Raw genomic sequence first — 13,349 nt, forward strand, 5'->3', positions numbered from 1 at the left:
ATGGAGAACAGTATGGAGGGTCCTCAAAAAGCTAAAAATAGAGCTACTATATGATCCAGCAACACCACTCCTAGGCACATATCCAGAGAAAACCATAATTCCAAAGGATGCATGCACCTGGACCAGTGTTCACGGCAGCGCTATTTACAATAGCCAGGACAGGGGAGCAATTTAAATGTGTCCACTGACAGAGGAATAGACAAGAAAGACTTGGTCTATATATATGTGAATACACAAAGGAATATTACTCAGCCATAAAAAGGAATGAAATAGTGCCATTTGCAGAGACATGGAACAACCTAGAAATGGTCATACAGAGTGAAGTAAGTCAGAAAGAGAAAAACAAGTATCATATAATATCACGTACATGTGGGATCTAGAAAAATGGTACAAATGAACATATCTGCAAAGCAGAAATAGAGTACAGACATAGAGAACAAACTTAAGGTTCCCAAGCAGTGAAGGAGGGGTGGGATGAGCCGGGAGATGGAGACCGATGTACACACACCACTCCGCACAACGCAAATAACGCATGAGAACCTACTGCTCAGCAGGGAGTCCTGCTCCATGCTCCATGGTGACCTAACAGGAAGGAAAGAAAAAGAGGGCGTATGCACGTGCAACTGATGCACTTGGCAGCATGGCAGAAGCTAATGCAACACGGTAAAGCAACTACACTCCAATAAGAAATGGTTTTAAAAGAAGACTCAGTTCCCATGGCTAAGTTTCCCACTGATGCCCATGACGGTGACCCATCACTATCACGGCATCACAGCGTCTCATCTCCTCCCTCCATTTTTTATTTCATGCTACAGATTCTTCGGATAGCTTTAAAAATGTATTACTGGCTCTATGGGCAGAAGGCCAGAGAGAGGTTAGAGTGGGACTGTTTCTCATGAAAGAGAGCTCTAAGAGTAGTTACTTTGTTTTTTACTTTGCTCTGCCAATGGTCAGGACTCATGGTTACTCTTTGCAACTATACATCTTCACCTCCCCTGAAACCAGAATCTTCTTACTACTCACAATGCTTGAGGGCTGTTTCATCTTTGGAGAGTGTGTCTTAATCAATGAACTCCCTAATACCTGGTGCAGACTGATCAATCCTATGCCCCCTCTACTGACTTCTCAGAGGAGGCCTACCCCTGTAAGATATGAGGACAACTTCCTTGATCTTACTAAAAATTCCGAAGTGACGCTGAGCTCAGGAATTCAGAGAATCCTAGTTCTGAGTTTCCTCTGTTTGCCTTCCAGTCAAGGGAGGCTTACTGAGCCACTTACCATAAAATTGTGTTCAGTACCACCCATCTGTTTTGTGAAAAATAATTATTTGCACAGAGTATGTTGAGTGTCAGCTTATTACAGAGCTTTGGCTCTCTCTAGAGAAATGGGAACAGTAAATTCAAAATATACTGATGACGAATGGGCCATCTTGGGAGGCGTGCAGAATTCACAGCAGGCACCACAGACGTGCCAGAGAGGTCAGCGGCATTCTCAGAGATGCGCAGATGCCTGCCACTCTCCGTGACAGTGCCAGCCATAAAACCAAATGAGCCAGTAGCATGGAGGAGTTAAGGTTTGGGCACAGATTAACTCACATCCTCTACATCATAATAATCAGACACAATGGACATCCAAAACAACATCTCAGTGAAGTCCAGAACATAGCAAGAGTCACTGGACCACTCTCACAAATAGCAAAGAAATGGAAGGAAGTTTTCAAGATAAATAACCAAATGCCAAAGAAAAGGAAATATCATTTGTTTGTTCTCCACTTCCCTTCATTTTGGTCATCAGCAGAATTAGTTTATTAAGGATCTAGGGCAACCAATTATGATATAAAGATACAGAGATGCAGCACCTTTCCTCCAGAGAATTACAAACTATAATTTACCACTTATTGTATTACATGATGCTTCTTGTCAGAAATAATGCATAGATCAGAAACAACACTCAAGCTGTACAGAAAATAATCTCTCAATAACATACCAAAAACATCGGCAGTAATATACACTTTTTTGTTCAGATATGTAAGCACCTACTGAGTGCCTGTTACCAGGGACCCTAGTTAGATACAATAAGAAAAATAAATAGGTATGCAGATGCTGGTTTGATGCCTTGGGAGATTGCTGGGTGAAATTTGAAATTGGTTATCATACAGGGAGGGTTAAGAGAGACCAGAGAAGGGGCAGACCCTCCAGATGGTGGGTGGAAGGTTTAATAAGCAGGGATCTTACATACAAGGCTTTCTTGGGCATCAGCAAGAGGAGTGAATCTCCTGGATTGCCTGTCAGAATCTTAAAAGTTTACAGAGAGGTCCTAACTGGGTCCAGTCAGACTGTCCCACCCAGACAGTCTCAGCATCCCCTTCCTCTCAAGGCTGCATCCTGAAACAGCTCCCACTGTGGGAACAGTGGACAAAATTCATACTCTAAGGATGGGGGACCAAGGAGGAGGCTTCCACTGCCTGGGTCTTGCTCTTGGGTCAACCAGAGGTCATGTTCTCTCTATGATCTCCTCCAGCAGTCAATATTATAATGAAATAAAATATGTTACTGCATAAAATGCTTGATTAGACATTGTTAAGACATTCTGATGAGTAATTATATACAGTCTTGCTATCCCAAGATTATGTAAGAGTGAAAAAATTTGGAACGTTTATGCTTTGTACCCTTAGAATATTTCTAAACTACTTAAGCTTACCATCACTCCTTTATAATCTACTAAAAAAAAATAATCAAAACATATTAATCTCCTCGATGGCCAAGACTTGATCAAGCATGTTCCATGGCAGCCCTTAGCACCTGTCTTGTTCAAATGGGCATTCAGGAATACATACTGACCTGAAAGGATCTTTCTGTTTCTGAGGACAGACACGAGGTTTTCTCCTACCTAACAGACACGAGGCTGACTCTTTGAAAATGCTCCAAACAAAATTCAACAATAATATCGGGAATTATAACCAAAACAGCAGTTCTATGTTTTGTTTGCTAACAGATTTCTTAGGAAAAGATTTTATTTTTATTATTGAATCTATAAATTGATGATTGATTTAACCTTAAAGTACTACCCTTCACTGAATTACCACAGAATTTTTAAATGTATGTTTTGTATGCTTATATTTTACCCATCATTTTTTCTTCCACATCTTTTCTCTTTTATTGTATTCAAAAGTGTCATGATTCTCTTTCCCTGAAATTGAGGAGAATGTTTTTTGTGAGATCCTAAGAAAATCTACATGTCATAGGATAAGTCTTTCACCCTCAAATTTAAAATAAGTAAAAAAATTTTAATAATTAAAGGTAAAATTCTACTTAAAATACCAGCTTTCAGCTTCTTGTATTATACACATCCTGTTTAACAAACTGTCGGATGATGAATTTCTTTCTCGATCTCAGATAGTTACTTTTACTCAAAAAAGCAATATTTTTTTTAGTAAAAAACACAGTAGTCAATTCTACTGTGTTCATTTGTTTCTACCAAGCATCCGTATAAAATGAGCTGGATGTCGTACCCTTCTCATTATCATGATTTTTGTGATATTTATTGAACATTTATTACTTGGGAAGATAGAATTGTCTCTTGAGATATAGTAACTGATGTGATAGAAATTATTAGACTTACATGTGAGATCTATTTGTTCTCATCACCTTTTAAGAGAAAGAGACCATCATTATGTCAGAATGCTCTGAGATCCATGACTATATTTACTCTGTTAATACATGTATCTTATAATACATGTATCTGTTAATACATGTTGAAGATCAATGTAAGTGAAATTCTTTGTTGATGTATTTAATAATATAAAAGAAAAGGAGTTTGGAGAGTAGTCAAAATTTCTTGCTTTAAATTTACTTATTATATTATTTACTTATTTTTGGAGTAGGAAATGGCAACCCACTCCAGTATTCTTGCCTGGAAAATCCCAAAGACAGAGGATCCTGGCAGGCTACAGTCCACACGGTCACAAAGAATCAGACACGACTCAGCAGCTGAGTACTAGCACTATTTACTTATTTATCTGTTTATCTGCACAGGTAACTTTCCCAAGTACTGAACTTTACTAACTGTGTTCCTGCCCTCCCTGAGAACCGCCTACGCTCAGTACAGATTGGATATTCTGGCACCTTCCGATCCACCCCAGATTTTCCTCCAATCTCCTGGAAATTAATCAGGGACCAGTCCTAGGCTTCCCCTTCAGAGTAAAGTCCATGAATGTTATGACTATTGCTCCCTCTAAAGAGAGGTTTTTGCTCACTTCTAGATTCAGAGCTGTGTTCCACAGAGATTCAGGCACATCTGACCTCCTGGGCAGTGAAATGTTTATACACCAAGAGTTCATTTTCACTTTTGTTCACTTGTCCCATGTCCACTATGTATGTTTGCAAAACTTCCTCTAAAAGACTGCCAGTGATCTCTGGATCAAATTTCACACTTGTTCATAGCAACTCTTACTGGTGTATTTATTTACCATCTATCTGGTTCCATTAAAGTTTTATCACTCCCAAACCTTCATAGTTAACATACCTGAGTGTTCCTTTTACTTTGAAATGCATTTCAGCTTTCTCTTTCTATATAAACAAAGCCTGGATATGTACCTGCTAAGTAAGTAAGACCAAAAGCAGTTTGAAAATAACAGGTTCAGCTGAGGGACTTCACATACATTATAGTTAATGCTCGTAACAGCCTTCCGATTAGGTATCCCTGCTCCCCATCAACAAGCGAGTTAACTCAGACACAAAAGGCTTAAACAAAATCCCATCATCCCACATTTAGAAGTGATAGAGTGAGGATTCTCATCAGATCTTCCTGATTCAAAACCCCTGGTTAGTTCTACAATAATTCATGGCTTTTTAAAACAGTCCAAAAGCAAAGCAGTCTGAGGCCATGACATGTTTAAACAATCACCTGAAGAGAGGTCCACGGTCAATATTCAAAATGACCCAAATCCTTTAAGGATTTTATATATTTTATCCAATATATTTCTTCAAGACCTTGAAATTTTAACATACTTTAGGAGTTTTCAACTCAATATGGTTTTTTCTTCCACCTTTCAAGTTTTAATATCATTACTAGTGCTTAAATCTCAATGTCAGACATCCAGAACAATGCACTCTCATGAGTTCAAGAAGTCACAGTCTTATAGTCAATACAGTTTTAGTTTTTGCTACTTGCACAGCTATTAAAATAAGCCATGCCCTGTTCTAACATTAACTCAGAAGCTGCAGTAACTTTATAAACACAATTAATCTCCTAAGCCTATCAGGTGAACCATGAACAATACATTCTACTTGAGGTTACAGTACATTCTGTGTTTGAGCAAACAGAAGTGACCACTGTGTTTACTGACACTGAATTTCTTAGCATCAAGGTAAAGCAACTTTTACAAATTTTACTGCCAAAAACTAAACTTTTTCAAAAGTAAATTTTATCCTTACAATTTTATCATTAACCTTTTCCATAAAAAAATTAAAATTCTCAGATTTCCCTTGACACACATTCCTGGTATCTCTGAAATTGAGTTTTGAATATTCGCTAAACTTCATATGAGTAAAGAAAATAATCTCCCAGTATTGAGGTGACCACCACCAGGTCTCAAAATAAATAGATCCTGGTTGTTAAAACAGAGATAAACCATATCATTTAAGTAAATCTAATTTACCCACATTCTAGCAATGACATCATATTAATAATTTTATCACATTGTTTTCAGTAAAACCCTTGGAACTTTCAAGGTCATTGACCAGAAAAACAGGGAAATATAGGTGCCTGGTATAACTTTTTCAAACTATAACTGATTTTTACTGTTAGTTACATCATAAATCCGTGTTTGTGAAATATCAGTCTTACCGTCAGTTTCTCCTCTAAATTCTCATTTAATAAGCTTCCTTTTTCATGCTTTTCAAAGTCCATGTTGAAAGAGAATGAGAGAGAGAGAGAAAGAGAAAAGGCAAGATTCCGATTCTGTCTAGAAAATGATGTGACGTGCTTACATGTTAGATATCGTAGGACATTCCAAGTTGTGAGAGCCCAGGACACTATCAGAAAGCCCTGGCGATAATTTCTGGTTAGCTAGTGTTTCCATTTATAGCTGTTCAAACTCCATAAACAGAGCCCTGAAGAGACGTCAGGCAGCTGGCCTTAGATAATGATAAATGTCACTAGATAAGAAAGCAACTCCTCAACAGGAGATTATCCCTACATGTTAGGTTCCCCGAGCCAAGAAAGATGTCTGTGACAAAAAGTCACTGTCAAAGAATTCATTAATAGCCACTGCAGCCAAATAAAACATACTATAGAATATGGGCCTAATAAGCAAATTTTAGAAGGACAAATGTGTTGGGACATCCCTGGTGGTCAGGGGTTGGGACTTAGCCTTCCAGTGCAGGCAGAGAGGCGGGCAGGTTCCATCCCCGGCTGGGGAGCTAGGATCCCATATGCCTCACAGCCAAAAAGACCAGAAGCGATATTGTGATAAATTCAATAAAGACTTTAAAAATGGTCCACATCACCTGCTGAATAGCACATGGAACTCTGCTCAATGTAAGGTGCCCCCCTGGATGGGAGAGGGGTTTGAGGGAGAATGGATACATTATATATGCTTGGCTGAGTCACTTTTTGTTCATGGAAGCTATTACAACTTTGTTAACTGGCCACACCCCAATATAAAATTAAAAGTTTGAAAAAAATAAAATTAAAATGATCTACATCCAAAAAAAAATCTTTAGACACAATCTAAACCTAGCATTCAAGGCTCTGTACTAATGTAAGCTATACAAATAGAGCATCTTTTTTTTAAATCTCTGTATCAATAAATGAGAATAACGCTAAAAAAAAAATCTTTACAAAATAAAATTAAAGGACAAATGCAATGGTCTTATAGCAAATATGAATCAGCCAATATGAATCTAATTCCAGTGTGAATCTTGGCAATCTAGATATTTATGCCTTATTCTGTAGTTCAAAACTTTAAAAAGTCACTTCAAGGAAAGCACAAAGTTAACTAATTAAAGCTATTGAGACACACAACATATATATTCAAGAGGTCTGTCAGCTTTATTCCATGAAAAGTAGGCAAATGATGTCTACAAACTTCATAAAAGAAAAGTGATATTTTCCTTCACAAACCTGATTTTTTTTTTTTTCATTATCTTGCATTTTCTTCTGGGAACAAAGTTATGACATAGAACACAAAACTCACTTTTTCCAGTCGAACAAATGTTCCCCGAATTCTTTAGAAATAGTTATATGCCTGAAAAAGAATTAGCTGTGTAGCGCAATGGTAATTAACTCCCTGTTTTCTACAGTGAACTAGATATGTGGATGGCAATAAAAACAGCTTTCAGAGTAAGTTAAGACTGAACTCTACGGTGGCCTACTCCCTCAGGCTGTTTCAAAGATCATTTTCACACCTGTTTGTGATTGTAACTCACATTTCCTATCAGTTTTTCCTCCACTTTTTAAAGAAAATATTTCAGGAAACAGGCTCTGACCTTTGGCGTGATCACAGCTGGCTCTCGGTCATCAGGCCGGGTGCACTAGGCTTATTCCGCATCAGGATGGAAGGGCCGAGGATTCTAGAATGAAACATTTAGCAGAAATAAACCTAGCCACCACTGCTTCAGGATGAGAATTCAGAAAATTCTATCAGACTCATGGGCAAAAGTGGTTTCCCTCTTTGGCTCTACTCCGAATTCCAGAAAGGGAACCACACACGCTAGTTCTTGTTCTAACAAGTTTGGAAATATAAGTCTTAGAGGCTGATTAGCATGCAAGATCCATATGTGTCAAAAGCAAGGCAAGAGTTGACATTTCACGTGAAGATGAAACAGAGCAGGACCTTATGGTCCCCTCCACGTCCTCTGCCTGCCTTTTGTCTGTAAGAAACCTTAGCCAAAGAAAAAGTTTAATCAGAGACGTGAGACAATGCAGAAACAAAGGAAAAGAATCCAAGATTGATAATAGTAGTCATTAAGCATCAAAGACCTTTAGTTCCTTCTCAAGAACCATAGATAATATTCTGAGCCACACCCTGTGAGCTGTCTTATAGATACTGAAGCCTCAGATGAGAGAACTGCGTGCTGACCACATTGTAGGCATAACACAGCATCACAGTTCTGAGAACTGGCCTCAAAGAAATGGGGGGAAAAATATGACCCTGGAATTGAAGATTAACTGTATTTAAAACAATCAAGATGGCACTGATCAGGCCACTGATGACCAATTTCAAGAGGACTGTCAGAGCTGACTGTACTGTTGCTACATGGAGTCCCCTTCCTCCATCTGTAAAAGCTCTGGCCCACTGATCATCAGGGGTGGGATCGGATTTTGGATAGAAGTCCACCCTCCTCCTCCCATCCCACTCACCGCTTGCCGGCATCCAAACTAAAGCCAACTTCTCTTTCCCCAACCTTGCCTCTATATTGGCTGTTGCACAGAGAGCAGCAGGACCTTGATTTCAGTTACAAAGGAGACTCCCCAAAATCTCTCTAGAAGAAAAAAAGAAAAAAAATCCAGCATAGTATGGCTGCAAAAGAAAGCTTGGTCATTGCTAGTAAAATGCCTGAGGGTGAAATCTATGATCTAGTTGGAAGTAAAGGGACGGTGGGATGCAAAGCTGGTTGGGGAAGGAGCAGATGCCAGTGATAATGAGAAGAATGGAAAGTTTAATTAAACAAAGGTGTACTGAGTATACATAATGGTGAAGAGTACTAGATGCAGGCAGATTTTTTAAATAATGGATAAAAATAATAAAAAATGCAAAGATATAATCTCTGCTTTCCTTCCTCCAACAAGCTCACAATGTAGGTGTGACTGAATATAAATAAGATAACAGCACTCTTACACAGCATACCCCAACAGCACTCACCATGAGCCAGCAACGGCTTTAAGAGCTTGCATATATTGTCTCAATTAATTCTCTAAACCACTTGTAGGAGGCAGATACTACTCTACATACTTATTCTTAGTGTTTGTTAAGCACTTCTAGGTAGACACTATTATTTTTTCCATTGTTACCAGCTGAACTGTCTTCCCCCCAAAATTTACAGTTGAAATCCCAACCCCCCAGTCTCTCAGAATAAGCCAATATTTAGAGATAGGATCTTTGCAGAGGTAATTAAGATGAAGGGATACAGGTGACTCTGCAGAGATATGTCTGGTCAGAGGAAGGAACATGTTCGTTGTTATTGATAAACAAGAAGGAGACTCGTATAGCTCTTCTCTTCTGTTGGACCAGCAAGTGTATGAGGGTTGGCTTTTATATGGGCATAATTTTATCTAAGGAAACTCCTGATCCTTAAACATATGTAAAATATATTTAAGCATATCCCTCCAGAGTCACATGGCTCCCTTCGCCCTTTATCCAGAGCTTCCCCAGTGACCATCTAATTTAGCATATCCTCTGTCCATTCATTTGCTGTCTTCTTCTCCATAGTTCTTATCATTTCTGCCACTCTCATTATATATGATGTTTGAAGTTTTTGTTGTCATTGCTGTTCAGTAGCCCACTCATGTCCGATTCTTTGTGACCTCACTGTCCCTCAACATCTCCCAAAGTTTGCCCGAGTTCATTTCCATTGCATTGGTGATGCCATCCAACCATCTCAATCTCTTCTCCTTCTGCCCTCAGTGTTTCCCAGGATCAGGGACTTTTCCAATGAGTTGGCTGTTTGTATCAGATGACCATAGTACTGGAGATTCAGCTTCAGCATCAGTCCCTCCAATGAGTATTCAGGGTTGATTTCCCTTAAGATTAACTGCTTTGATCTCTTTGCTGCCCAAGGGACTCTCAGGAGTCTTCTCCAGCACCACAGTTCAAAGGCATCAATTCTTTGGTGCTCTGCCTTCTTTATGGTCCAGCTCTCACATCCATATGACCACTGGGAAGACCACAGCCTTGACTATACAGACCTTTGTCGGCAGAGTAATGTCTCTGCTTTTCAACACACTGTCTAGGTTTGTCACAGTTCTTCTGCCAAGGAGCAGTCATCTTCTGATTTCATGACTGCAGTCACCATCCACAGTGATTCTGGAGCCCAAGAAGAGGAACTCTGTCACTACTAATGGGTCCAGATGCCATGATCTTAGTTTTTTAATATTTAGCCTTAAGCCAGCTCTTTCACTCTCCTCTTCTACTTTCATCAAGAGGCTCTTTAGTTCCTCTTCTCTTTCTGCCGTTAGATTGGTATCATCCACATATCTGAGGTTGTTGATGTTTCTCCCACCTATCTTGATTCCAGCTTGTATTTCTCATGATGTGCTCAGCATACAGGTTAAACAAACATGGTGAGAGCAGGCAGCCCTGTCACACTCCTTTCTCAGTCTTGAACCAATCCGTTGTTCATACAGGGTTCTAACTTGTTTGTTGACCTGCATACAGGTTTCTCAGGAGATGGGTAAGATGGTCTGGTATCCCCATCTCTCTGAGAGCTTTCCACAATTTGTCATGATCCACACAGTCAAAGGCTTTAGAGTAGTTGATGAAACAAAGATAGATGTTTTTCTGAAATTCCCGTGCTTTCTCTATAATCCAGTAAATGTTGGCAATCTGAGCTCTGGTTCCTCTTCCTTTTCTAAACCCAGCTTGGACATCTGAAAGTTCCTGGTTCGCATAATGCTGATGCCTAGCATGCAAGATTTTAAGCATGACCTTACTAGCATGGAAGCTGAGTGCAACTGATTTGAAGTTTATCCATCTCTAATATTTATTTGCAGTTCATATCTCCTATTACAGTAAGTCCCCTACATGCAAACCTTCAAGTTGCAAACTTTGAAAGATGCAAATGTGTGTTTCATCAGTGCCAAGTGCGAATGAAGCCGCGGGTAACTCTCCAGCTCCTATTGCTGACGATCCTTCAGCTCCCCCATCTCCCACCTCCTCTACCCACTCCAGCCAGTAACCCCTCCTGCCTGTTCATTTGAAGACAGCCCCTGTGTGCCAGCTGTTGTCCTGTACTGCTGTACCTTTCAAAGGACTATACTGTAAGATTAAAAATGCTTTCTCTAGTTTTTGTGTTTGTTTTTATGTATTATCTGTGTGAAAAGTATTATAAATATATTACAGTTCAGTACTATGCAGCTGATTGTGGCACTTAGTTATCAAGGCTAACTCTGATGGACTTACAAACAAACTGGACTTACGAATGCACTCTAAGAACAGAACTCATCCACATGTGGGGGACTTCTTGTACTATATGAGCACCAGAGGGTGCTTTATGCATCACTTTATCCAGGCACTTACAGCATGTGTGTGTGTGTGTGTGTGTGTGTGTGTGTGTGAGTCATTCAGTCACTGAAAGCATAGTAAGGACTAAACAAAGGACTTGGAAAGAGCACAGGAGAGAGGAAAGAAAGGAAAAAACCAAGAAGGAAAAAAGATGGAAGGGAAGGAGCAAGAGACAGGAGTGAAATGTATCCAATGGATATGATTTAGGGAGCTTCCTTGGTGGCTCAGTGGTAGAGAATCCACCTGCCACACAGGAGCTGCAGGAGCTGCAGGATCAGTCCCTGGGTGGGGAAGATTCCCTGGAAGAGGGTATGGCAGCCCACTCCAGTGTTCTTGCCTGGGAAATCCCATGGACACAGAAGCCTGGCAGGTTACAGTCCATGGGGTCATGAAAGAGTCCGACATGACTGAAGGGAGCTAAGCACGCATGCGTGGACGTGACTTAAGCCATTTAATGCATTATTATTTAGACAACTTTTGATAGAAAACATAGGAATAAATGTATGTTTATCCAATACAAATTATACTACCGATGAACACAATATTGATTGTTCACTTATCTTATTCAAACCATTAACAATTAAAGTGAAGAGGAAATAGACTCAGGAAGCAGGAAGAATTTAATCTACTTGCAGATTCTGCCGCTTTCTCGATGGGTCACTTTCAGCAAATTAATTCTCAGAATAGAATTTAACCCACTGTCTGCCATCAAGCAAGTTCTTGGTGAAGGTGTGTGCCATTAATCTCCTATGTTTCATGAAGTTTATCTAGGAAAAAATGTTAACTTCAAAGATAATGTCAAAATCCTAACAATGTGGTATAAAAATTAACACAGAGAATGGGAGAAAATATTTGCAAATCATTTAACTGATAAGGGACTTATATTCAGAATACTGTTTCTGTCCTTTATTGTGTCCATCTTTGCACGAAATGTTCCCTTGGTAGCTCTAATTTTCTTGAAGAAATCTCTAGTCTTTCCCATTCTATTGTTTTCCTCTATTTCTTTGCATTTTACTTAAGAAGGCTTCCTTACTTCTCGTTGCTATTTGGAAAGGATTGAGGGCAAGAGGAGAAGAGAGCGACAGAGGATAAGGTGTTTGGACGGCATCACCAACTCAATGGACATGAATCTGAGAAAACTCCGGGAGATAGTGAAGGATGGAAGCCGAACATGCTGCAGTCCAGAGGGTCACAGAGAGTATGACATGACTGAGCAATGAACAACAACAACAATCCAGAATACATAAAGAACTCTTACAACTCAAAGGAAAAGATGACCCAATTTTTTTAACAATTGATAAAGGGGCTTCTGTGGCAGTCCAGTGGTTAGGAATCTGCTTTGCAATGCAGGAGGTGCCAATTTGAGCCCTGCTCCGGGAAAATCTCACAAACTTCAGGGCAACTAAGCCTGAGCACCACATCTACTGGGGCCCACTCAGCCTAGAGCCTGTGCTCACAACAAGAGAAGCCCCCACAATGAGAAGTCTGTGCCCCACAACTAGAAAGTAACCAGCCCGCAGCAATGAAGACCCAGCACAGCCAAAACTAAATAAACATATTTTTTAAAATGGGTGCAGGATTTGAATAGACATTTCTCCTAAGAAGGCAAACAAATGGCCAACAAGCACATGAAAAGCCGTTCAACGAAATTGTGATTAGGAAGCACAAATCAAAACCACAAGGAGATAGCAGTTCGCACCCACTAGACTGGCTAGAATCAAAGCAGAGAGTAACTAGCCTTGGCAAGGACGTGACTAACCAGAACCTCGTACGTGGCTGGTGTTATAAACTGGAACAGTCACATTAGAAAACAGTGTACAAATCCCTCAAAATCTTATATATACAGTTACCACATTAGCCAGAAATTCTAATACTAGGTATAGGCACAAGAAAAGTGAAAACATATATTCATACAAAAATTTGTAAACAAATGTTCATGATAGCATTATTCATAATAGTCAAAATGTGAAATCATAAAGGGGATGCGTCACAGAGGTATATTTCTCAGCAATAAAAAAGAATGAAGTCCTGCTACATGCAACAATGTGAATGAACCTTGAAAATATGGTTAAGTGAAAGAAACTGGTCACAAAAAGCCATATATTGTGATTCATTTATATGAAAC

At 39.5% G+C, this 13,349-nt stretch overlaps 1 protein-coding gene across 12 annotated transcripts in view; it reads right to left on the reverse strand.

The window, feature by feature from the left end:
* The window catches only part of MLIP (muscular LMNA interacting protein), a 276,627-nt gene extending 270,609 nt beyond the window's left edge, over positions 1-6,018 (reverse strand). For all 12 annotated transcript variants that reach the window (XM_065912877.1, XM_065912882.1, XM_065912874.1 and 9 more), the window contains exon 1: positions 5,848-6,018. In XM_065912877.1, the coding sequence (XP_065768949.1) occupies positions 5,848-5,910 (63 nt within the window). In that variant the 5' untranslated portion in view covers positions 5,911-6,018. The remainder of the gene's footprint in view (positions 1-5,847) is intronic.
* Between the last annotated feature and the right edge of the window lie 7,331 nt (positions 6,019-13,349).

This window comes from Muntiacus reevesi, chromosome 20, assembly GCF_963930625.1.
Source record: "Muntiacus reevesi chromosome 20, mMunRee1.1, whole genome shotgun sequence".
Classification (NCBI taxonomy): Eukaryota; Metazoa; Chordata; class Mammalia; order Artiodactyla; family Cervidae; genus Muntiacus; species Muntiacus reevesi.